Genomic DNA, 27804 nt, shown 5'->3' with positions numbered 1-27804 from the left:
AGATTTATGTTATAATTTACATTAGTGTGTGAACTCCTTAAGAGCAGAGATTGTCTTAATTTTTTTCTATAGGTTTCCCAGCATATAGTATACTTTGCACATGATAATTGCATAATAAATACTTTTTGATTTATTCAAGATCTTTGAAGGCTTGAACCATTTATTTTTGTTTTTGTATTTCTATCTAGCACAGACCTTTGTGTTAAAAAATACTTAATGATTTGAACTGACCTTTCTGCATCATTTGACAATATTGAGCCTCCCCTGGCTTCAGAGTTACTCCCCTCTGCTAATTCTCCTCCCACTTCTCCAAATTATCATTTTTTTGGTCTCCTTTGCTGCCTCCACATTCTCTTCCTGGCTCTTCCCTTCCATGGTCTGTCACACCCACAGCTTCAGCGGACGTCCAATCAGATGATTCTTTCTTCTCTCTCCAGCCCTGGTCTCTCACCTGAGCTCCAGACTCGTATCTCAAACAAGAACTCCCTTGTGGATGTTCCACCTCATCCTCAACATGTTCACAGTGTCCTTATTACCTTTGCCCCTAAATGTGCTTCTCCTTCTGACTTTACTATTTGTCAGTGGCACCATTAACCCACTTTTGGAAACTACTTTTAGCAGGGTTCTTGACACTTAATAAATACCCCTTGAATTAGGTTTATACATGGTCTTGAAGTACACTAACTCTAGTGACTAATCTCCCTCTTATATGTGCCTCTGGACAAAAAGGAAATGAAGTGAGAGAATTGGCTTGCCTTAACCTAAACTTAAGTCTTATCACAGCACAGAAGTGATGCATGTTTCTCAATGGCTATTCTAGGGAGAAAACCACTTCCTACCAAGCTAAAAAGGCTGTGAACATGCGGCTGGGCTAAGACTTTAGCCCAGCTAAACATGAAGTGGCTCATCACCAGAAAGTTGACCCTAAGCAATGAATTCTGGGCCTCTTGATTACCATTTAACATTAAGACATTAAAAAAGAAAACCTGCCTACTACTTACTATCATGACACAGAAACCTTCAAATGCATGTAGACAGCAGTAGTCTTATGTTTAACTACGAAAGAGAACATGCATTTTCTTGGTCTTCAGCTCACAGAGGCTCTGCCTTCCCAGATAGCCTTACCTCCACGATCATCTTGACAGTCGGTAATGTCGTGGCAATGTTCTGGGGATGAGGAGGTCGGACTGTTATTGGCACACAGCCTGCATATAGGCAGCCATAAAAAGCTGCAATTAGGTCTATTCCTGCATGAAGAACAAAACAGAAACTCTCAGCTGAAAATCAGATTGTTTAATCAGTCACCCCTGTCAGCATAAATACTACTCTGAAGTAACTTAAGAGAAGGTTATATGAACAGCTAAGCTCTTTAACAGACTCCTTTTACAATCCCTCGTCAGTATCTGTTAAGCTTCACTGATCACATTCATTCATGCTATTCTTTTGGGCATGTAATGCCCAAGGAGCCCCCAAAACTTTAATCTTTCCATCATTTCTCAGAGGGATTTTTCAATTTTGTGATCACTGATTGGCAGCGAAAAGTTTAATTACTATTGATTAAATAAGCAACTGCAGGTACCTAATAAAATAAATTTAACCAAAAAGGAGATCTTGGCTAAGTGGTATTTTTTTTTCAAACTTTGTAACAAGCCCATCATGGAATTGTGATGCCTGGAAATGTAGCACCTAGACCCCTGTACAAACCAAAATAAACAAATTTTAGTTTCCAGAGTAGAAAATTAGTGGGAGCTTCACCTGAGTATGTGAGAGGTTTTTTGATTACACAGGTGTGTTTGCTGATGAGCACCAGTGTACATTATGACAGGTTTCTTGGCAGGGCAGGGCATGTCTCAGATGTCTGGAGACCTATGTTCTGCCCAAGTCTCTCACCTGGGGGGTAAACCAAGGCCACATGATCTCCATCTTGCAAGTGCCCTCTTTCCATCAACATAACAGCAATCTTCTCAGCTCGTTTATGCAGCTGGACACATGTCAAGGAGTTGGCTATTGTGCCCTGCATATTAAGAGAAGACCAGCAAAGGATATGAACAGACAGTTCTCAGATGAAGAAATTAAAGCCATCTATAGTCATATGAAAAAATGCTCTAAATCGTTATTGATTAGAGAAATGTAAATCAAAACAACTCTGAGGTACCACATCACACCTATCAGATTGGCCAACATGACAAAACAGGAAAATGATAAATGTTGGAGAGGATGTGGGAAAATTGGAACGCTAATACATTGTTGGTGGAGTTGTGAAATGATCCAACCATTTCGGAGAACAATTTGGAACTATGCCCAAAGGGATACAAAAATGTGCATACCCTTTGATCCAGCAATAGCACTTCTAGGGCTATATCCCAAAGAGATCAAACAAATGGGAAAAGGACCCACATGTACAAAAATATACATAGCAGCTCTTTTTGTGGTGGCAAAGAATTGGAAATTGAGAGGATGCCCATCAATTGGGGAATGGCTGAGCAAGTTGTGGTATATGAATGTAATGGAATACTATCGTGCTATAAGAAATGATGAACAGGCTGACTTCAGAAAAACCTGGAAAGACTTATATGGTCTGATGCTGAGTGAAGTGAGCAACACCAAGAGGACTTTGTACACAATAGCAGCCACGTTATGCAATGACTAAGAATGTTAAACTGAACCCTTCTCAGCATTACGAGGATCTAAGACATCTCCAGAGGCCTCAGGATGGAAAATGCTGTCCACATCCAAAGAAAGAACTATGGAAGTCGAATCGCTCTCACTTATTTTTACCTTCTGTTGAGTTTTGTTTCACCTTTATGATGGTTTCTCCTATTGTTTTAATTTTTACTTATAACTTCACTAATGTGAAAATATGTTTAATGTAAATGTAAAGCCTATGTCAGATTGTGCGCCGTCTTGGGGAGGGTGGGGGGGAGAAAAAGGGAGAAAAATTTTCAACTCAAAAGAATATGAAAAAAAAAATTAAAAAAAAAAGAGAGAGAGAAGACCAGACCAGGGAAGGATTTGTGGCTTTTTCAATCCAGCAATTACTTCTTTGTTTCCTGACCAAGGGGGACGCTGTTTAGAAAGGCAATTTAATGACAATCTATTACAGATTAGGTCTCTCAAAGGGTATGTATTTCCTTCACAGGCTTGTTTTGAGGAAATCACTTTATAATTCTTAGAATGCAATATAAATGTGAGTTATTATTATTACTATCATTACCTTTAGGACAGCATCGAGACACGGAACTGAAAACAGTATTAAGATGTTTCACAGAATTTTAGAGTTGGAAGGGACCTTCAATGGCCGTCTAGTCCAACCCACACACAAAAGTAATTCACACTGTAACTTACTTGAGGAAGGTTCATACAACTTCTCTTTGAAGGCTTCCAAGGAGAAGAGCCCACCACCTGTCCATCCCACCATTGGAAAGCTTGAATTGATAGAGAGTTTTTCTTAACAACAAGCCAAAATCTGCGTCTTTTCCACTTTGATCAAGTGTTCCTGGATTTGCCCTCTGGGAGCATGTAGAAATACTTGAATATTTCTTTAAATAATTATCTGAAACATGGCAGTAAATGCACCAGTCTACTGATTTAAGGACTTGAAGTATCAATAAGGAACTGTGGCACTGAATGGCCAGATGGTGGGATCTATAATCTCTTCTAAAAGTCACCACTCATACTAAAAAAAAATTTATCAAAATCACAAGGTATCTAGGAATGAATAGGAAACCAAATTTATCTAGAAGGATTACTAAAATAATGGCTTGAGAAAAAAAACCATCGATACAGAGTGGTATCAAATAAGCATATGAAATTCAAAACAACAGCTGACATTTACGTAGTGCTTTAAGATTTTCAAAATGCTTTCATTCCAATACCATAGTGATGGAGATGGTGCAAGTAATAATACCCCCATTTTAGAGATGAGGAAGCTGAGGTTTGGAGGTTAAGTAATTTCTTTATAATAACACAGGACGTATCTGAAGTGGAATTTGAATTCAGTTCTCTTAAAATCTAGTCTGGTGCCATGACACATTGCCCTTCTAAGAACATACACAGAAAATTACAGCAGAAAATAAAAACAACTCTAATTAAATGAGGATACAACTTGCAGTCAGTAAGTATTTATATTTTCTTCCCACTCATACTCTTCATACCATAACTCCACAGCAGGTTTGGCAATCCCATGGCCCACAATATTCCCAAATGGGGCCCAAATCAGATTATAAAGTAATAGGGACATATTTAACAAAATAAACACAATAGAACATAGATAATGTTAATACTCTTCTAAGTCAATATGCAGCCCACGGGGATCCTTATGGATGGCTTATTGGCTCCATTTCTATCTGAATTTGACACCATTGGGGTACAACATTTCCCAGGGTGAAGAAACTGCACTATAACTTTGCTTAATAGTTTTCTGTTCTGTTCAAATTGTATTTTTAAAAGTTCAGTTGGAAAAAGGAGCCTGAAGCTGTTTATGTAAGAAGAGGCTATTTTTGTCAGCAGGAAGTCAGTTGTAAAAACCTTACAAGAGGAAAAAGTCTAATTAGAGTATGATCCTTATCCAGAATAGCCTGTATGTATACAGGGAAATGGAGTGTCATAGAAGAATTGCCACTAGAGGGATCATTCTTGAAAGAAGATTGTCATGGGATTTGCTAGATTGATGGAGTTGCTCCAAAATCTGATTTTCATTCCTTTTCTGCTTGGACACTGGGTAAGAGAGCAAGTCTAATGCGAACGAGGGGGCAACTGGAAGCCCAGGCAACTGAATGAAGAAAGCTGTGCTGTAGGAGTTTAATTTCTCTTTGAAGGCACTTACCTAATAATTAGCTAAAAGAAAAAAAACCCAAAACATCTTTTTGATAAGCAACATATAATCACATGTGATAGCTGTTCCTGAAGCAGGCAGTGGAAGACAAAATAGTGAAGACACAAGTGAACGGGCCTGAACATGTGAAAGTTAAAAGCCTAGGTTTTGTTAAGTTGTAACTGAAACAGGTAAGTGTACTGAAAGAAAGTACTTGTACTTTGGTGTTGGCATTTTGAAATATTTTGCATTTGTCCAAAGAGCTCATTTTCTAGAAGAGTCCCCTTAAATTACTTTTATTTTCTTTCTTTCCATACCTACTTTTTCCCTGTTTGGTGCCCACAAAAAAAGAAAAGGCAAAAAAGCTTCTACTTTCTAGTCAAACTGATTTGTTTGCTTCTCTAGAATTTGTGTCTCAGCACAGGAGGTGTCTCACACTAGAAATTAACTCCTTCACCTTTGACTCTTAGAATCCCAAACTCCCTTCAGATTTCAAGTACCAGCTCCTTCAGGATGACTTCCCAGTCCAGAAGTTAGTGCTCCCTCAAAAATTATTTAGTATTTTCTTACCTTAGAAGCAGCTGGTGCCAGAGTGAACAGAGCTCTGGGCTTGGAGTTAGGAAGACCTGAGTTCAAATTCAATCTCAGACACTTAATAACTCTGTGACTTAAGTCACTTAACCTCCATTTACCTCAGTTTCCTCTTCTGTAAACTGGGAATAGTAATAGCACCTACCTTCCATGGTTGTTGGGAGGATCAAATGAGATAATATTTGTAAAGTACTTAGGGCAGTGCCTGACACATAGTAGGTGCTTCATAAATGCTTGCTCATTGACTGACTGAGGTGCAGAGGGGTCGAATGACTTGTCCAAGGCCACATAGCTTTTGTGTCAAACCCAAACTGGAACTAGAAGCCAGGTTTTCAGAATTCCTATCCAGGGCTCTTTCTACTATATTACACTTTATACTTCATGATGCCTTTTAAAAAATCATTTTATAAAAAAAAGCATAATTAATTAGTTCAGGTGTTCAGTGCTCTGAGCTGTACCCAGGAAATGTGTTTTGAATTCTATGACAAAACCTATTTGCATTTTGATGGGTGTGGCGTTAAATTAATTTTTGGAGTATTGTCATTTTTACTCTATCAGAGCTATTCATGAACACTGAGTGTCACTCTAATTATTGAAGTCTTCCTTTATTTTACTCATTGGTGTTTAATTCCCACAATATTTACTATTTTTTTCATTGTTGTAAACAGAGTCTCTTTTGCCTATTTTCTTGCTCTTATGGCCAATATGTAAGAAAAATGCACATAATTTATGTGAATTAATCTTGTATACTTCAACCTTACTGAACTCATTTATTGTCTCAATTTTATGGTTGAGACAGGAAGATTTTCTAAATATATTATCATGTCATCTGCAGATAATGATATTCTGACCTCTTCATTTCTAATGTTAATTCATTCCCTGTTATCTTTTTTCCTGACCAATTACAATTGTTACCCTTTCCAGTATTATATCAGATGGCATCCAGTTTTTCCCTAAAAATTCCTATATTGCACCTTTATTATCTTTGGGGGGGTGGAATAGAGGAAGTAACATACACTGAAGGGCTACTTTCCCTTCCCCCCCCAATTCTGATTTACTGTTTTTCTATTAGACAAGTTTTGTAGAAAGAGAACACAGAATGATATCAGAAAGGCAACCTCTGGCAAAGTAGTGATAATTTGTAAATATGTGCAATATAAAAACACCAATAGAACTGAAAGTGACTCCCAAAAATGGATAAGAGAAAAGAGAAAGAAAGGGCATTAGGGCAGTGGATAAACACCTGGTAAAAACCAACTGTATCTGGCCAAAAAGAAGAAAGAAATAAGAAAAATCTGCACAAGCCTAAATGGAGACATTCCTATGGTCAAAGAGATGGTGAAAAAATGGATTCTTCATAGAAGCCAAAAGGTATCAGTGATTATCACTGAGAATATGTTTTGAGTTATACTCAGAGATTAGAGCTTAGAATTTTAGACCCGGAAGGGACATTAGAGATCTGGTTAAAAGTTCTCCTTTTACAGTACTGGAAAATAAGGTAAAGATTAGAAAGGGTAAGTTACTTGTCCAACATAACACAGCTAATGGTAGATCCAGGACTAGAGGCTAGGCCAGCTCAGTTCATTACATCAGATTGAGATTTTTTTTATAGGAAAAAAGCCAAGAAGTTGAAAACATGGTAATTCAGTTTAATCACCAAATGATTTTAAACAGAGAATAAACCTCTTTCAAGGTCAGAGATTCTACCCTGATCTCCCAGAGTAGAAACAGAATTTCAGCTATGGGGTACAGCCAGGACAAGGACATGAAGATGTGATGGGAGATGGATGTCTTGTGTGAGGGCCAAAAAGATCAGTTTTGCAGCTCTGCCAAGTACAAGGTGGAATCTCTAAGGATGCAAAGGGTAGGGGGTTTTAAATGTCAAACAGAGGAATTTCTATTTTATTCTATAGACAACAACAGCAGTTTCTTGAGTAGAAGAGAGACATGGTCATGCTTATACTTAACGAAGAACATTCCTGCAGCTATGTGGAAGATGAATTGGATGTTTCTTTTCCAAGAGTCAAGGAGAATTATTTAGAAGAAGCTACTGAAATAGTCCAGGCAAGAGGTAATGAATATCCTTTTAGACAGATGGCTTTCTAGTACAAACATTAAAAAAAATCTCACAGTACTCTCCAGTTGATCTTAAATAATAAGCTAAATCTGATTTCTGTAATGTCAGGGAATAATTTACCCATCTCTTGTGGAATGAACAATAGCCAATGCTCCCCATCAAAATCTGTTTGCTGAGGTGACAATGGTAGCTTATAGTGTGATAGAAAGAATGCTAGACTTCCTATGATATGTGTCCAAGTTGTCCCAGTGTGACTTACTGGCTGGGTGACCTTGATCAAGTTAGTTAATCACATTGAACCTCAGTTTCCTCATCTGTAAAATGGCAGTAAGGTTTGTATTACCTGCCTCATTACCTGGTGTTGGGAAGATTTTATAAGGAAACAGAAATCACAGAATTTCAGAGGTGGGAGGAGACCTAAGGGTCCATCTAGTCCAATCTGCACCTGAATAAGGCTCTCCTTATTAATATACAGTATTTTAAAAGTGGTGATCCAGGTTTTGCTTGAAGACCTCAAGTGAGGGAAAACACAGTACCTGCCAAAGCAGCATATTTTACTTTTGGAAAGATAGGTTTGTTAAGATGTCTTTACATCAAGCTTACATTTTCCTCTTTGCCAATTTTGCACCTTGCTCCTAATTCTTTGCCCACAAGACCAAAAAAGAATACATCTGATCCTTCTTCTAGGCAATGACAGCCCTTCAGACAAATTCACATATCTATTATGTCCCTTTTAAGTGTATAAAGCACATTACAAACTGTAAAGCATTATAGAAATACCAGCTTTCATTGTTGTTGTCCCAAGATCACAACAGTAGTATGAATGATGGAAACAACTGTTATTTATCACAATTTATTTTATAATTGGAATTCAGAAGTTCTTATGTTGGCTTATGTTGACCTTTATAAAATGCAAAATTTAATCTCATAAGTTGTTTAACATTAGCAATACCCCAAGGCGCCCAACATTTTGGGAAAAATACTGTAGCATTATAAGTGGTAGGTATTTAGATAGTTTGACAAAGGGGGCATTTTTTCACATCTGAATCCCATACCATTAGTCCTTACCATTTGGTCTCTGATTATTTTAATAAAACTTTTTGCCTCAAAGGGACCTTATTTTGTAAGTTGTTGGATTCCAGATAAATAGCTATCTTCTCCCTCCTCTGAGCTCCTCAACAGCATTCATGGGAAGACCTAGGGGCTCTCTTTGTAAAGCTAATATGAGGGATAAATTCATAACAAGAGTCTACTAGAGTAGTCTCAACAAATGAAGCTGAAGAGCAGATAACTGACCTCAAAAATAGCCTTGGGAGATGCTTTAAAAGACTGGTAGTGTAGGTCTTCACCTCACTTCCTGTCTACCAACTCAGAACCATGTTGCCTCCACTCCTGCCATCATTTCTATCTCATCGCTGAACTCCAGCCCTGAAACCTCATCGTGAGCTCTGACAGATCAGCTTTTCCCTTATCTTGCTCAGAGCCAGGCCCCCATCTTACTTTCTGACCATTAGCTCCAAACTATACCAATATCATATCCTCTTCACCCCTTTCTACTCCTGCTTTATTTGTTGTCTTCCTGCATTAGAATGTAGGCTCCTTGAGGGCAGCAGCTATATTGCTTGCTTGTATTTGCATCTCTAGAGATTAGTACCCTGCCGGTTACATAGTAAGCTCTTAAATACTTGCTCACTCACTCATTCACTCACTATGTCTATATTTGTCTAGGCAACAACACACCCTGCAAATCCTTGCTCTGTAGATAAAGACTTTCAGTGTCTATGATTGCCAATGTGACACCTTTCAGCAAAACAATGGTGGGCCTTAAGAAATAGGAAAAAATGAGGAAGTAATCAGTAATGTATCCTTAAACATTATTACAAGTAAAGAGAAAAAACATTTGGCTGCCATTTCTTTTAAAGATTCTTATAATAGATGTTCTCTCTCTCTCCTCCCTCTCCCTCCTTCACCAAGTCCAAAGAATGTAAGATTTTCCTTGATTTGCAATGAATCTAATTCCTATTCACCACTGAGCCCTAGCACATAGCTCTTGTATTTATTCACTGCAATGCCAATGAAGGGGAGGGGGCTTAAAGATGAGAAGGCCTCAGAGTAGAACAGTGCAGTCAGATATTGTCATGCATCACTCACATTTATGAACCAAAGGTTCCATCATTTCCAAAGGAGTTAGTAATCTACCTGAAAATGAAGAGCTAGTCAGATAGCATCAGGATTCTTTTCTAGCTTTGCAGATAATTTTAAGTGGAAATGACAATATGACAACTGTAGAAATTATGCCTTATGCCTTCAAATATGAGTTCAGTTTCAGCTCTAGGAAGGGAGAGAAAAGAACTGAATGCAATTCCTTGAATCTGACACCTTTGGATTATCAGAGTAGAAACATAATGGAATAAGAAGCTTCATGATGTAGCAGAGGGCTGACCTTGGAGACGGGCAGATTAAGATCCAGGTCCTGCCTTTTATAGTCGGGGTGGGGGGTGTTCAGCCTTATGAAAATTACTTCATTTCTCAAGGACTCAGTCTTCTGATTTGTAAAATGGGGGAGCTACAGCTAGATGATTTCTGAGGTCCCTTCCTACTCTAAAATAATGGTCCTGTGACTACAGGGTACAGAAAATTTGCCAATCTGAACTGGGAGAGGACCCTACATGGATAAAAGTCACAAGTCCTGACTAAGAAAAAACAAAAATTAAGTAACAGAAGGAACACTGTAGTGCTTCTTGTCTAGAAAGGGAATTGCTTCACAGTACATAGAAATCTTTGTCCAGTAATTCCTTTCTGTGTACCCAGCTGTCTGGCAGCTTTGCAATATTTGGGAAATAGGAAGTCATCCCTATAGGAGGCAAGGATCCCTCTATGTCAGCAAACTCTCCTTTCCTCAGTTTAACCTAAAAACTATTCATTTGTGGCTTCATTCTCATCAACTGAAATCTGGTTCTGTTCTTTGTCCTTTTCAGAAAAATTTGTTCATTTTCAGTGGGACACAATTTCCAGAACAACCATTCTGTAACTGAAAATTTTAAATGGCTATAGATTTAGGAGCTCATACTAGGTCAGACCAACGTTCCCAATTATGCCAGTACTGGGCCTCTTTATATATACATATATATGTGTGTGTGTGTATATATGTGTATGTGTTTATGTATGTGTGTGTGTGTGTGTGTGTGTGTGTGTGTGTGTGTGTGTGTGTGTGTATATATGTTTTTTTTTTTTGGCAAAGAAATCAGGGTTAAGTAACTTGCCTAGAGTTACAGAGCTAGTGAGTGTTATGTGTCTGAGGCTACATTTGAACTCAGGTCCTCCTGACTCCAGGGCTGGTGCTCTATCCACTGTGCCACCTACTGGCCCCCAGGCCTCTTCTATCGTATCAGTGGGTGATTTGTGGGAGACCACCACATTGGTCTACCATACCAACCCCTAAAGTTAGATCTGTATTCTGAAATGCCAAATTTCCCTTAGTAAGCTGATAAGCTCTATTGATTAGCTTTGAATTTAGCTAAATATTCTTAAAGCTGTACCTATTTTTAGTCTGTACTATCTCTTTAGGCTAAAGAATTCCATGTGTTCTTAGTTGGTCTTTAGATTAATTAGGAGCAGGCATAAGCCAATCAATATGTGTGCTTTAATCATATTTAAAGGATTTCTGGAGGGCAAAGTCCTGAGTGGACATGTGTTGTATCAGTCTTGGCTCTGCATGTGCTGCTGTCTTCCTCTTTTCTGACAGTGACCAGAGGTAAATACCTTTACCTGTCTGGGCATCAATGTCCTCATGGGCTAGATAACCGAGAAGATGCCTTCTAACTCTAAGATCCCATGATCGACAGAAACCATCAAAAGTCTGGGCAAAGATATGGAAAAGTGAAGTAGGGATGTTTATGAAATGAACTGACTGGTGAAATAAGAAGACCTAAGGTACTGCATGTATACAAAACCAAAAATGAAAATAGTTTGGAGTTCTATTTCCCTCCTCTTTCTTGGGGAGAAAATGGGAAGATGTCCTATGCAGTGAGCAAGCCAGTTCCGGCTACTTACTGTTCCCCACATACATAACATTCTTTTTTTCTGCCTTTTGTGAGGCATGTTAGGTGGCACAGTGGATAGACCCCTGGGCCTGGAGTCAGGAAGACCTGAGTTCAAATCCAGCCTCAGACATTTAACTATCTGTGTGACCCTGGGCAAATCACTTAACCTCTGCCTGCCTCAATTTCCTCAACTGTAAAATGAGGTTAATAATAGTACCTACTCTACAGGGTTGGTATGAAGATCAAATGTGATAATATCTCTAAAGTGCTTTGGCATACAATAGGCCCTTAATAAATGCTTGTTCCCATCCCTTTCTCTTCTCCACATATCTGCATAATCATCCTTGTGCCTACAATGCTTCCCCTCCTGAACTCTACTTTTAGGAATCTCTAGTCCATCCAAGGATCAGCTTACATGGCACTTCCTCTCTGAGGCTCTTCCTGATTCTTCCAAATGTTAGCATTCCCACTTTTAAATTATCTTATATTTATTTTGTATATATTTTGTAATTGGCTTATCTTATGTACATGTTGTTTCTCTCAGTAGAATGTAAGCTCCTTGAGGTCAGAGACTGTTTCTCATTTTTATCTTTGTATACTCAATGAAATGCTTAGCACATAATAGATACTTGATGAAAGCTTGAATTAAATTAAATTGAGACTTTAAAACTCTAGGACAGAGAAAGCAATGAGGTTCCTTTGGGCAAGCTAGCTCACTAAGAAGATCTTTTGAGGGCTGAAGAGGAGATGTAGAACATAAATTAGGTTGTGTTGAATATTCTTGTACTTGTCCTGAAAATACCTTCCTTCAAGTTTTAAAGTATATCTTCAGTTCAAAACTGATGTTATTTAGTCAACTAAAGAAACTGAATCTTTTAAATCTAATCCTCAGGCTAATTTCCTTTTCAAGAATAACTGCAATTAAAACAACTCTGAGATACCACCTCACACCCATCAGATTAGCTAATATGAAAGAAAAGAAAAATGACAAATGTTGGAGGAGATGTGGAAAAATTAGGACACTAATGCACTGTTGGTGGGGTTGTGAACTGATCTAACTATTCTGCAGAGCAACTTGGAATTATGCCCAAAGGACTATAAACTGTATACCCTCTGACTCAGAAATACCACGATTAGGTCCATATTCTAAAGAGATCAGAGGAAAAGGAAAAGGACCTATATGCACAAAAATATTTATAGCAGCTCTTTTTGTGCAATTGGAAATTGAGGGGATGCTCATCAATTAGGGAATGGCTGCACAAGCTGCGGTATATGATTGTCATTTAATACTACTGTGCTATAAGGAATGATGAACAGGATGCTTTTCGGAAAACCTGGGAAGACTTACGTGAACTGATGCAAAGTCAAGTGAGTAGAAGCTCTAGAGGATCTTCCTCTCCAAGACGGATACCTTTGTGATGGTAAATTGGTCCATCTCTCATCTCAGTTCTTACCTAGTGCTTAGTCATTGACTGAGCTTGGCCTCAGACAGAAGGAGATCTGGGGAAGACCTTAATTTAGAAAGGCTAAGGTTACCCACTGTATCGTGGGACATTCACAGTCATCTTTACCTTTGTCTTGCCACTGGATTTCAATGGCTCTGGAAGAGAAAGTGAGGCCTCATCACTCATGCAGCTCTGCCTCACTTAAATCCAATCTAATCTAGTCAAGACATCACCCTTGTGATCTCACTGATCCTCATCAAAGACAAAGGATAACCACCACCAACAATAAGGTTGGATGGCTACTGAGGCCCGGCCCTTCTTCCAACTCTCAAACACTATGATTCTCTAGAGTCAGGAATGCATGGATTCAAGTCCTACTTCTGACAAATAAGATCTTTTTGACTGTGGACAAATCACTTAATCTCTCAGTACCCAAGGCAACTTGCTAAGACTAGAAGGTATAGGTGAACTACTGATTTGCATTGATAGAGGGAGTTTCCCTACCTTAAAATCCCAGGTCTGAAGCAAAAATTCAACACCACACACACACACCCATACACCCATACCCATCCATCTTCAAGGCTTGAAGAGAGGGAAGGATAGAGGAAGAGAGGTATCAATAACCAAAAAGAAGTGATCACAAATTTAAAACTATTTAATACAAGGAAGAGTGAAATTGAAAAAAGATACTAAATCAGGAATATTATGAAAGGGAGAAAAACAATTACAGTAAAAACTCTAAAGAATTACAATAGATGTTCCATAAGATGAGTCTTCTAAAAGTAAAAGGCAAAAATGGCTTACCCTACAGTTGAGCAGCGTGTAGAGGACATGGTCAGGAGTGGTCTGAGCTCTCCACTGCAAAACCTCAGAGAGAAACAGGAACTACAATACAGCAAAACACAATTATTAGGCTCAGGCTATTGGAATCGGGGCCTTTTGCTCTCCTTTCCAGCAACAGAATAAGGCAATTCTGACTGGAAAGCTTTCAGGCTCACTACCAGTTGCCATTTTCCCCAGTCCAAACGTTATAGGAAATGCAGCACAAATCCTCTGCAAACATAACCAAGAATAAGCAGTTTGGTTACAATTTTGAGCCTAACATATTTCAACGTTTCTTACCTATGACTTGTTGGCCCACAGACCAAAGCCCCCGGTAGATGTGCAAACCCCAAATCTGTACAATGGCAGAAGAACTCAGATCCCATACATAAAGGATAAATGAGTATTTTTGTCCCTTGCAAGGCTTCAGAAGGTACCCAGAGCTCCTCTCTATTTGGATTTTTTTTAAAAAGATGAAATTTCTACACTGTCTACTAAGCAGACTATCTTTAGGTGTGATTTCTTTGTGGCAAAAGAAAGCACGGCAGTTTCACAATTACATACATGGCACTGGGTCACTTTCTGTGATCATTATAATGCTGGTATTTCAATGGTCTGTCCAGCATCGTGTGTGGTGTGTGTGTGTGTGTGTGTGTGTGTGTGTAGAAAGAGACACACACACAATGTCAGATGCATACACAGAGAGAGAAACAGAGAAAGTCAGAGAAAGACACATACAGAGTGGGACACACACACGGACACATACACGCACACACACACACACCATGTGGGAGAAGTGGAAAGTGATGTAACCCATAGCAAAACAATCTCACAGCCTAGTGATAGACATCTGGTCACTTTTGTCAAAATGGCAGCTGTAGCTATGTGGTGATTTTGCTGTGTCCAATTAACTATATATTTAAACCAAAATTCCTTCTCAGCTAGGAGGCCTATCTGATACAATTAAATGTTTAACACTACTTTAGGTCTTTAAGTCTGAGAATAACAGAGAAATTTCTAACCTTATGTGTGGGGGAGGATGATACTCAGGGTAAAGTAATTTTAAAAGAACAGGAGTTTTTAGTTTCTAGGCATTCACCCTCACCTGCCCTTAAGGCCATGAACTACTCTGAGGAAACTTGGCTCTCACACCTGGGTTTCTGAGTTGTTTTTTTCCTCACAATCTGAAGCAACAAGAGCTTCGGTGAAGAGGGGTCAGAAGCAGTTTCCCCAGGGAGCCACAGCGGTGAGAATTGGGGAACAGAAGGAACAGGGAAAGCTGGAACACCAGGTAGCTTAAAGAATGTGGAGTGAAGCCAGGTAATGATTTCTAAGAACTCCTTCCTACTTCCCCTCAATTACCAAGTTAAAGAGCTAAATACTAGCACCAAGGCCACCCCTTTTCCATATCATTCAATGGTTCTGACCACATGCCCACTGTCTCTCTTTAAAAAGTGTCCACCTGTCCACAAACCCAATAAAATAGTGTCTCTATTTCACAGACGAGACTGAGTATAGAGTACAGGCACTGTCAGAGACCTTCAAAATACAGAATGACCCCCAAGTCTGCAAAGGGCTATATTAGCCCTATATTAGCTTCCCATCTACAGAAGTTGCATTCCAAACACTCCCAAGGCTTACCTTTCGGGCCTGATCATTGTCTTCTATCTGCCCCAGGTCTCTGCCACTAGCTTGAGCAATCCTTTTCCCAGATACGAGGTTCCCCACCATCACGGAGGCAGGGCCAATTTCTAGTGAGAGATAGCAGAAAATGAGTAAGGAAAATTACAAGGTTCCACTTTTAAATTAATATTGTTCCCCCTTGGGCAAGAGAGCCAGTTGCCTGACTAACTTAACTGAGAGACAAATCTGGCTGTTACAGTATTTTAAAAGAAACACATGAATTATTGTGAGAGCAAATATGTTAATTCTTTAATATCTTGGGTTGAATCATCACAACAAAAAGTTTTATTTTGAAAACTAATTCAAATATAAGCTATTAGCAAATCAATCAATCTCTCTCTCTCTCTCTCTCTCTCTCTCTCTCTCTCTCTCTCTCTCACACACACACACACACACACACACACCCCACCACCACCACATTCCAAAGCCAAATGAGAAATGACATTTTGGATTACCTCTGTCACTGTTCTCCCCTCCATTATTACACATAATGGAGAGTTCCCTATATGTGAAATATCACATTTTGCCAAATCTTTTGAGTTAGGTTCCAGGAATGAGATTGTTGGGACAAGAGGAGGAGGAATCACTTGACTATCCATTTTACTGACTGAAGAAATTTCAAGTACTGTCATCAAATCTTTGAAAACAAAATATGTTTTGAAATAAAAGATGCTGCAAAATCAATGCCCTTTTTTTATGCCACTGTTACTCATGGAAATCTTGGAATTTAGGGTTGGAAGGGCACTTAGAGATTAGCTGCTCCAATTCCCTTATTTCGCAGATAAGGAAACTGAGGTCTAAAGCAATAAAATGTTTTACTCAAGATTACGCACAAAACACACAGAAGAGAGAGGATGAGAATTCTCAATTCAGTGTCCTGTTACACCTAGACTCTGCTTCTTTTTTCTGGTTTAAGAACACATCATTGAAGTGTAACACAGATATTTTGAAAGAAAGCAGGGTATAGTAGATAAGCCACTGATCTGAATCACCGTGTTCAAATCCTGCAACAGATAACTTATTAACTACATGGCCCTGCACAAGACACTAAACCACTGGGCGTCTAGATCCTCATCTATAAAATGAAGAGGTTAGATTTTGTGGTCTGTAAGCCATTCCAGCCCTGAATCTGTGTTCCAATGATTCTGCAATGTATGGTAAGCATGTCTTTAAAAAATGAAAATAATTGCCTACAATTTATGAACTACAGAACCCTTCTTTAGAATTTCTAATGACTCCTTGGACCTCTAGGGACCTAATCTACAGACCTCGAAATATCACCATCGGCAGACACCGTGTCTGCATTTTTTTTTAACAGAATGACTCTGAGGCACCAACATAGTTATGTTAAGGAGACAGAACTACTAGTTTGTTCAAGCTCATTTTGAACTTTAAGGGAGAACATCTCATTGGGTTTTTAAAATACCTAGGCCAAAGCGAATCATAGTGTTTGGCAGTGGTGGGTGGTGTGTCTTCAGGCTAGAATTACATATTCATCATAATAAGATTCTGCTTGTTTGTTCTTGGAAATACAAACTAAAATCCTCTGTTCAGATTGTCTTATGTTTGTGAAAAGAATCATATAATCAGGTAAGACATTCATAAGTGCACATGCATTCATACACATACATATATACATACTTACTGATATATATACTCTGATTACAGTCCTAACATCTCTGTGGAATGGAATTTGCCTGAGTTCACTAAGGCTTACAACCATGACAGTGTTGGATCTACTAGCATAGGCCAAGTAGAAATGTAGCGTATAATATACACCAAGCTGGAAATGCTTTGACCATGTACCTGGTAAAAGATTATGCATAAAGAACTACAAATAAGGACCACTGTAGCCAAATTCTGAGAGGATTATCATGAGGAGGTTGGCCATCAGATGATATTTTTTTTTGGGGGGGAGGGTTACAACAACAACAACAAAACCATTTATAATAGTGCTCACCATGTGCAAGGTATTGCGCCAAGTGCTTTATGATGATTATTTCACATGGTCTACACAACCCTAGGAGGTAGGTACTATTATTATCCCCATTTTACAGATGAGGAAACTGAGGCAGGCAGAGATTAAATGACTTGCCCAGGGTCATATAACTAGAGTGTTTGAATCCAAATTTGAACTCATGTCTTCCTAACTCCAGGCTCAGTGCTATATCCATTGTGCCACCTAGCTGCCTGGGGCTCATACAGATACATCTAATAAGATGTACAGGAGATGTATCTGATTGCCATCAGTGAAAGGAATGCCCAAGTTGATAAGCATTCAGATGGACCTATGTGTATACACTTTGCGTATATGTATACATACAAGTATACATACATGCATACACATGTTCAAATGAATATACGCATGGATAGGGGCTGGACCTGTATTCACTGGTACAGGGAAATCTCCATAAAGAAGGTTTTCTACCAGCATAGATTTGTTCTATGACTTACAGTTCTAGAGAACTGCCTAGAGCTAAGAGAGGTTAAGTGATGTGTCACAGGTCACACAGTCAGGACTTGAACCCAGGTCTTTTTGGCTCCAAGGCCAGGTCATTCTATGACATTTTGTCTGTGCTTGTGTGCATGTGTCTATACACACACACACACTCTTAGGAAGGAAGGAAAGCAGAAAGGAAAGAAGGAAGAAAGCATTTATTAAGTATGCCAGGCACTAAGTGCTTTACAAATATTATCTCATGTTATATTTACAACAACCTGAGGAGACAGGTGCTATTATTATCCCCATTTTGCAGTTGAGGAAACAGAGGAAAACTAAGGATAGATGGATGAATACATATTTACACATAAACACACATGCTTGAGAGGCAGCCAGGTATAATGTTCTGCGACTCTGAGCAGCTCACAATTTTTCAGCGCCCCAAGAGACTCTGTAAGTTGTACAAAAGCTGCTGATATGCATTAGTAGGGGGAGTTCCCTACACTGATGAACTCAGGACTGAACCAAAATATCAGCGTAAACCAGTATACTCATACACACAGACACATGGATGTACAGACACAAACACACATGCTATACACAATACAGGGATAACTTTGTCCAGAGGATGGGAGGTAGAGCAGGGAAAGGCTTGGTTAGTGAACCTGTACTTCAGTACAACCACCACTCTCGAGTTTTACTGGTTGGTTTGTGAGGTTGCAGAGAAATAAAATACAAGGTATTGGCTCTAGAGTAGATGGTCACTCAATAGTTGCTGGTCACCTAAAAAAGGCCAGCTTGTTTGATTTTTTTTTTTCTGAAGCTAACTCACACTAAATGTCAGTCCCAGCCTAGGGGATCACACCTGGCTCTGGTATGGAGCCACTCAAAGCCAAGAAAAAAGGTTATTCTAATGAAGGTGGGGAATGAGAATTCAGGGTTACCCAACCACAGAATTTCAGAGTTGGAAATGCTTGAAAAAGACTCCTACTTGAAAAAGAATTGATTCGAAAAAGAATTGATTCTCTTCCACACCCAACAAATGGCCATTTAGTATCTGATGAAGACCTTCAGTGAGAGGGGAGCCACAAGCCCATTCTATAGTTGGCTAGCTCTAATTGTTCCGACTTTGCAAGGTCCCCCTGACCGCTTCCACTTCTGCCCTCTGAGGACAGGCAGAACAAAGCTAATCCCTTTTCCACATAACAGCCTTTCAAATGCTCCTAGCCAGCTATATTTCCCCCTGGGTCTCCTCTTCTTCAGGATAAACATCCTGGTTCCTTCAAATGATTTTCCTATGGCATTGATTCGAGGCCTTCAACCATCCCACTTGCCTTCTACTGGATGTCCTCCAGCTTATCAGCACCCAGAACTGAACACAATCCTCCAGATGACAGTAACCTTCACAGAGGGACTTCTGACTTATCATTCTGGGAGTCTGGTTTCAGGCAGTTTTTAAACTGGTGAGCGTGTGCGATAATCAAACTGTGCCTAATGTGTTTAGCAAAGCCTTTGTTGATTTTCATGTACTGTTGTGTGTGTCTGCAGTGGGGGAGGAGTAAGGATTAGCTTTTCCTTTGGTAAAATGATCATGCAGCAGAAGAATATTCTCCTCATCAACAAAATACAAAGGGAACTTGGTAGCATAACTGTGTGGCCAAAAAGAATGGAACTGCTGTACTACGTAGAGCATATCTGATTTAATTGCTTTTGCATGGACAATTAAATACCCTTGTAGTATGCATCCTTGCTTGTTAATTATTAGCTTTCTCTCATTAGTGTTTATTTGTTGGTGTCTTAAGTCACTGTGACTGAGGGCTAAGCAAGATGTTCCTTTTAACCAGATGTCTAGAAGTTGATTCCAATGTACATATGGATGCCAGGCTTTTTGAGGGACATCAGGTTTCCATGTATTTTTTGGAGGACCTTTAGAACTAGACTAGGCAGGTCCTCTCTTCCACTTATTTCTACTGACCTCAACTTTATGTAACTTTGGAGGCTTTAGGCTGCCTGCTCTTCACAGAGCCCTGAAAACTTATTTCTCCAGTCGTTGCTAGGAGACAGAAGATTTCCTAGTTACACCTCATTTATAAAATCTGTCCTTCCTGAGAACAGATGATTTTCCTCTCTACTTAAAGAGAGGAGAGTATGGAAGAAAAACTCTTGTAGTATATCACCCTTCTTCCAAACTGAATATATAAAATGGAGATGTAGCCCCAGAATGCAGGCATCTGTAGTTCCCATTTACACATTTATCAGCATCTATATCTCTAACTCTTACTGATCTCTCTACCTTACAGTGGCTGACAAATTCACATGGGGGCTTGGGCAGAGGCTTTATCTAGAAGAGATGCTGTAAGATAGATAATTCACATAACCACAAGAAACATTTCTTCCTTTTGAGGCACTGCTGCTGTCCATGGACTATGCTGCATACTGTCATAAGTGGCATCCTCCTCCAAGCTCTCTGATGAAATGCATCTCTGGGAATCTCAAAAATTCTGCCATTACTGCTTGTTTTATGGTATTTGCAGTCAGCCCCATTGGCAGTTTTACAGCCAATTAATGTCTTCTTTGTTATATATGTATTCAGATATATCTACTTGATTTTTTTTTCAAAATAATTATGCTCTAAAAGAATGATGATGTAACATGCTACCTATCTCCCGACAGAGAGTCAACGAACTTTACATGCAGAAAGAGATAATATTTGTTCATATATGGCCACTGTGGGAATTTGTTTTGCTGGACTACATGGCTACATATCAAGGGAATTGGTCTTCATTTTAAAAAATCTATCCAACAAAGGTATGCACAAGGGGGAGTAAAATAGATTAATAAAAACTTTTTAAAAAAATAAACCATAAACAATGAAAAGTTTTCAAAAATTAATTATGCAGTATTAGCAGGTGGAAGGGTGGTGCTCATCAGAGTTGCTACCAGTGATATATATGGGGAGAGGGGGATTGTTTTAATGTTGTATTACGGTGTTATTCATACAGGAGATGCTGAATAAACATTTTTATTGTGATGATAATTTGACTACTAGAGCTAGAAGGGAAATTTTGAAATCACCTAACCCAAACCACTCATCTGACATATGAGGAAACTGAGGTTAGAGAAATAAAGTGCTTTCCATAAGATCACACATCATTACCATCATCATTAATATTTATATAATGGTCACTCAGTGCCAGGTTCTGTGCTGTGTGCTTTGCAAATATTAACTCATTTGATCCTCACAACAATCCTAGGAAGTAGGGTAGTGTTATCTCCATTTTTCATATGGGAAAACTGAGGCAAACAGGGATTTAATGACTTGCCCAACATAACAAATCTAGTCAGTCTCTGAGATTGGATTCAAACTCAAGTCTTCCTGACTCTAGACCTTTTATCCACTTCATCACTTGACTACATATTTATTAAGTGACAGAGTTGGGACTTGAACCCCAGGTCTTCTGACTCCAAGAGTATATTCATGAAAAAAAAAAAAAACATTTTGAAGAGCAAAGTCTAAAGGGTTGGTCTAGATAGTCCTGAAAGACAAAACATACAAAAGGGGTACTGAATGTCTTCATTGCACCATCCGTTCAAGTCTCAGATTCTAGCAAAGTAGGCTGTGCTTCACATACCACAATATCTTTAGTTCTGCAGACTTGTTCAATCATTCAGATGGATGTCAATTTTTCTCTTTATATGATGTTTATAATGACCTGTGAGGCAGGAAAGGAATTCTCCTTGATCCATTACAAACTAATCGATCCCTCTTGTTATTGGAATGGCATCACATTCTGGGGCATGTCTCCAACACAGACCTTTTGACCAAATCTAACCAGCCCTTTTCTTCCTCTGCTCCCCTCTCAAGGATTCACTTCTCTTCCTTCACATCCAGAACCACTGATTGTCTGGGTCACTCACTCAAAGTCGGTAGTAACTAATTGGCTCTTAAATAGTGGAGTGGGCATTGAGCTGCAGAATGCAATCACATCATACTTTACACTAACAACCCTTGGTAAGTTCTGATCCTACTATAAATTTTAATGAGACAGAGACGGATGTGCCTGGATAAAGTAATTGTTGTTTTATGATTCCCAACATTATTTATGTTCTGAGATGATATGAGACACAAAAGGTGATTTTTTATCCTTTTAATATGTTCACAGAAGTGTGATGCATTGTGTTTCCTAATGTCTCCCCGAACAGAGCTGTTATACATGTGTTATTTAGAGAAATGGATATATCTCTGGGAACCACAAGCCTACAGTTTATGAGAGTAAGCAAACAAGCCAAGAATTGAGAAAAAACAAAAGAAGGTAAGATAAATTTTTGAACAATTTATGTTATGTTACCATCTAGGAAAGCCATTAGGAAATGGAAATTATTCAGAAAAGAAAGATAATAGTAATAAAAAGTATACTTTTTCTAAAAAAGTAGAAAATAAGTCTAACTGTCTGGGTCCCATTTTAAGAGACCTAGCCCATGTTAGTAAAGGACTGATAATCTTTCTGTATTTATGGATATATTTAAGATAATTCTTCACCAAAGGGTAACTCCAATGGCTCTCTGGAATGCAGGAATGATCCTGGGTTTTGGACCCTGGGAGAGTGTAAGCTTTGGCTGATATGATGATGATGAAAAGGCTTACAATACAGCAATGGATTGTCTACCTCTTTTTGAAGGAATGGCTTGGCCACATTTTCTAATTATCCGCATGAGGTGGTAAATTAATTCCTTCCTTCCTTCCTTTCTTTTTGTTTCTTTCTGTCATAACTTTTCTAATGAAAATGTAGAAGTGGACAGACACTGGCTGCAGAATCAGAAAAAGTTGGGTTCAAATTCTGTCTCTGACACATACTGGCTATGTGACCTTGGGCAAGTCCCTTGACCCCCATGGACCTCAGCTGTTTTCCATATATGTCAAATGTAGTAATTGATTAGATGACTTCTAAAGTTCCTTCCAGCTCTAGACCTACAATTCCATAAGCTGTAAAAAAGGAGGCAATTTGCATTCATAAAGAGAGTAATTTTAAATGGGAATTCCCTACACAAATGAAATAATGGATCTGGATTAAACAAACAACAAGTCTCAAAGACTGTCTAACAAGGCAGATGCGACCTAAATTGGTGGAGGAAACTCCTGACCTTTGAAATATTAAAGTAGTGAAGAAGTTGAAAATAAGATTCAAAAAGCCAACAGAAGACTGACATATGATGAGGTCACTGTTTTTCATATATATATATATATATATATATATATTATATATAATATATATATATGTGGTTGTGTGTGTGTGTGTGTGTGTGTGTGTGTGTGTGTGTGTGTGTGTGCGTGCATGTGTATATGTATATATATAATACATGCAATATGTATTATATATAAATATACACAAATAAAATAATATACATATATTATTTTATTTATATATATTTATATATTTTTTCAAAAATACTTTTACATACAATAATAGCCCAGAGAGTGGAGGGTTGTGAAGTGAAGAGAACATTAGACCTAGAATCTAAAGACCCAGGCTTAAGACTTTAGAGCTTGGTGATCTTGAACAAGTCTCAACTTTTCTGGGCCTTCCAATTCCCCCAAACAACCCCATGAAGTAAGAACAAAGAGTAGTATTCAATCCTATTTTACAGAAGAGATATCAAGATATAACAAAATTAAGTGACTTATTCCAAGATCCCACAGCTTCTTACATTAGAGTGAAGATTAGGATTGGGTCTCTTTACTGGGTTTAGTATACACTCCTTCGGGGATATACTGAAGCCAGCTCAGTTTAGTTCCCTCCTTCGTGAGGCCCCAGTGAATCAAAATATGTAATTAAGAAGTTAAAATGCAGTAGAGCCTTAAATGCACAAATTGTCCACCTGAGAAATAAATCCACTGCAGTTATTAAATATACCTGGTTGCTTCTGTCTAGGCTTTGGCAGGTTGGTAACACAAGTATGCGGACACATCAAGACATTGCAGGGATGGAGAGAACCTTCCAGAAAAAGTTGCTTGGTCTCCGATAAGTGTATTCCTCCCAGGGGTGTTTTGGGAAGAGTGTTCGCTGGAACCAGAGCTAAGCAGTAAACCCCAACTTGATGGATACTATCGATAGCCTAGAAAGATTCCAAAAGCAGTTCCATTATATTCAAGACCAGACATATTCACCAACTACAACAGTGGGCCAAGGAATGCCCAATACCAATGAGCAATACTAGTGAGGAGTCCCACATAAAAACACTAATAATTCAGAAACATGCATGGTCATTCTAACCCCTCAATGAGCTACGTTTTTTTGTTTTGTTTTGTTTTCACTTGGGGCTTTTGAAATATCAGTGATATTCCAGCATGAAGTGATGAAAGAGAATGAAACATTTAGGATGGCAGTAGTGAACTTTTACCTTTGGGCCTCACTGAAGTGAAAATCCTCAGGAATAGGGTTCTGCTAACCCCTATGATCTATTGTGATTAATCTGTTTGACCAGTTAACTGGAAACAGACTATCTGTTTCACATCTGATGCAATTTCTTTTCAGAAGTAATGAAAAAACCAGAACACTACGGTAAAGTGTGTGTGGGGGGGGGGTATGAACGTATGCCCGATAAGGGTCTGACAGTAACTTTAACAGCTGAATAAGATGCTGAGAAATAAGAAAAAAGAAAGAGAGTTTTGAGAGATGACAAAAGAATTACCTGCAGAACTCTGCTCATCCACTGAAAGCTGTCTTCCTCTGTGGAATCTGGCCTTTGCTCGGCAACAATGACGATCCTTTCATCATGAAGGACAGTCACTGAAAACACAGCTATTCTGTGGAAGGCAGGAAAGCAGGGCAATGGCTAAGAAGAATGCATTGTGGATAGATACCGTGAGGATTGTCACAGCTTCAAAATAGAACTTTTTATAACCACTATTAATTATACAGTTCAGAAGATCACAACTCCAACTAATACTTCTTCCAAAGGCAAATTGTAACTTCCGGCTCCCACATACTTATTAGTGTAAGAATAGCTTTGGGGGAGAAGGGGAGGAAAGCAAGGGTGAGAGAGAAGAGCCTGAGAGATGGGGTGAGAGCAAAAACAGCACTAGGTTTTAAAACGGGGCTTCAAGCCTTTGCCTTCATTAACCTTCAAGTTCCCATGACAAGTTTTTATGTTTTTTAATAAAGACACAAGATTTCAGCATGTAATTATGTAGGAGCTATAGAAAACAGCAGTGTAGGAGTCTACAGTGCAACACCGATGTCAGTGTTTCATCACCTGAGGTTGGACCCACAGGGCAGCTCTGTCTCAAGAACTCAGGAAATTTTGCTTTCAAAGTTGTGAACTCTGGCTTTGCCTTTAAGCAAGCCTACCTTTCTACAGGTAGGTGTTACAGAGGATAGAGAACTGCGCCTGGAGTCAGGAAGATCTGTGCTCAAATCCGACCTCAGACACTTACTAGGGTGTGACCCACTTAATCCCTATTTGTTTCAATTCTTTATCTGTAAAATGGGGACATACTGGAGGAGGAAATGGCAAACTACTCCAATATCTTTGCTAATTTATTCATGGGGTCATGAAGAGTTGGACACAACTGAATGACTGAACAACAACAACCTTCCCACGAGGTTATGACCATGGGATCATGGGCCATAAGAATTGGAAGGGACCTTAAATACCATGTAATCCAAACCTCTCTTTTTATCAATAAGGAAACTGTAGCCACGACAGAGAAAGTAAATCACTCAAAATCACCTTGTATGTTGGTCGTTAACACAGACTCAAAGCCAGATCTTTTGATTTCATATCACAGATTTCATAGTTTCTTTTGTGTAACCAGGATGGGAAGACAGTAAGGGATCTATTACCTTATTTTTGTGGTAGGCATGTCTTAGCCATTAACAGGTTTCTAAATAAGCTAAGGATTGCTCCAAAAAGCATTTTACAAGTTTAGTATGCTTCATCAGCAAGGATGGGGAAGACATGGTTAACAGTAGTCTGTGTGAAAGAGATTAGGGGTTTAGTGGATTGCAAGCTCAACATGAGTCAGCAACTAATATAACCTTGGACTGCATTAAAAGAGACCTGAGTTTAAATTCAGCTATAGACATTTACTAGCTATGTGATTTTGGGCAAGTCACGTAACCCCTGTTTGCCTCAGTTCCCTCAACTGAAAAATGGGCATAATAGTACCTACCTCTCAGTATTGTGATAATAATAATAATATTCACCTCCCAGTGTTTTGTTAGTATTGAATAAGATAATATTTGTAAAACACTTAGCATAGTAACTGGCATAAAAGAGGTAGCTAAGTCTTCCCTTCCTTCCTTCCTTTTGTCCTTCCTTCTTTTTGTCCTTCCTTACCTTCTTTCCCAACCTTCCTGCCTTCCTTTCTTACTGCACTTTCTTCCTTTCTTCCTTTCCTTCCTTAATGCAGAGCGTCACTTGCACTGCATCTTATTTGGGAGTTGCCTGGGAAAACTGAGAGGCATTGATGTGTTTAGACTGAGTATAGAAAGGGGCAAACAGCAGAGTGTTCAATGAAAGGCACTGAACATGACACAGGATGATACGCTGAAGAAACTGGGGATATGTAGAAGAAGAGTATGCTTAGAAGGACATGAGAGTTGTATTCAAGCACCTGAAGACGGAGTAGACACATTTTACCTAGACATGGGAGCAAAGAATAGAGGCTGAAAAGAGGAGAATTTAGGTTTGCTGTTCGGAAAAACCTTAACAATCAGAGCTGTCCCAAAGTGGAATGAGCAGCTTTGGGAGGTAGTGGATCTCCCCTTGATAGAAGTGCGCCAGCAGACGCCAGGTGATCATTTGTTCGGTGTATTTTACTAAGGATGTCTATCATGAATGGGTTAGAGAAGAGGGCTGGTGAGTTCTTGCCAAGTCTAGAATTATGTGAGGAGAGGAGGTGGAACAGTGAATGGAGCTAGCTTCTTCTAGGAGTTTCGCACAGAAAGAGAGTAGAGGATAGCTTGAGGGGCTGGCATGGACGATTCATTTTTTAAAGCACAGGGAGATTTGAGTGTGTTTTATGCAGAATATAAAGAGCCAGTGGATAAAGAGAGATTGCAGTTTGCCAAGAGAAGGGATGATCAAAGAAGCAAGATGATGGAGGAGAAAGGAAGGGATGTCATCAAAGTTGCAAGTAGAGTAGTTGACTTAGGCAAGAAGGATCACCTCTTCCTCTGAGACTATAGCAAAAGGAAGAAAGACTGGTATGAAAGGGAGGGGATTTTAGGCTTAGAATTGGGATAGAACTTGTAATGAACAGCCTAAATTCTATCAGTAATAACTAATCAGCAAATAAATCTTTGTCGAAAGAAGCAGAGAAGGGCAGGAGAGGTAGGTTGAAAAGAGAAGATTTGGAATAGACATGGTGATTTAGAGAGAGATAGGGAACCAGTGAGGGAAGAGTACAAGACGGCAAGGTGCAGTGAGGGCCTAGCTGATGTTAAATAAATCATGTTTCTGGTACCTTAACACTCACAATGGTTGTTAACTTTCTCTAGTGTTGCCAATAAGATGGTGGATGGTAGATGTTACCTAGAGTTGTGGTTTGGAAAGGGATTTTAGGGTAGGCAGTACCATCAAATTGAACTGATCAACTGTAGTGTCAAGATCACACAAGAAGGAAGATAAGGCCAGATAAAACATCATGAACTTTGTGGAAAGAATGGAAAATACAGTAAGGACACAGAATAGGTCCAGGTGCAGTAAAAGCATCTAGAGAAATGGAAGGATAGAAGACTACGGTAAGATAGAGGAGTTTCAGGGTTGGGTATTGTGGAAACGGTAATCTTCTGAACAATAAAGAAAGAAAGGGCATGACTGGTTATAGTGGAATGAAGCACAGGACATGGGGAATGAAGATGAACTGGGAAGTCAGAATGTTTTGG

The 27804-nt window shown here is 39.0% G+C and overlaps 1 protein-coding gene across 4 annotated transcripts in view; it reads right to left on the bottom strand.

Annotated features, from left to right (window-relative positions):
* DIP2C (disco interacting protein 2 homolog C) overlaps window positions 1–27804 on the bottom strand; it is a 592419-nt gene that overhangs the window by 88285 nt on the left and 476330 nt on the right. For all 4 annotated transcript variants that reach the window (XM_020990358.2, XM_078152493.1, XM_078152501.1 and 1 more), the window contains 6 exons: window positions 24605–24719; window positions 23827–24028; window positions 15433–15542; window positions 13774–13854; window positions 1891–2014; window positions 1126–1247 (listed from right to left, as the gene is read on the bottom strand). In XM_020990358.2, the coding sequence (XP_020846017.1) occupies window positions 1126–1247; window positions 1891–2014; window positions 13774–13854; window positions 15433–15542; window positions 23827–24028; window positions 24605–24719 (754 nt within the window). The remainder of the gene's footprint in view (window positions 1–1125; window positions 1248–1890; window positions 2015–13773; window positions 13855–15432; window positions 15543–23826; window positions 24029–24604; window positions 24720–27804) is intronic.

Source organism: Phascolarctos cinereus, unplaced genomic scaffold, assembly GCF_003287225.1.
Source record: "Phascolarctos cinereus isolate Bilbo 61053 unplaced genomic scaffold, phaCin_HiC Scaffold_1;HRSCAF=81, whole genome shotgun sequence".
Taxonomy (NCBI): domain Eukaryota; kingdom Metazoa; phylum Chordata; class Mammalia; order Diprotodontia; family Phascolarctidae; genus Phascolarctos; species Phascolarctos cinereus.
The sequence above is the reverse complement of the archived record's forward strand: the minus strand, read 5'-3'. Positions and strand labels throughout refer to the sequence as shown.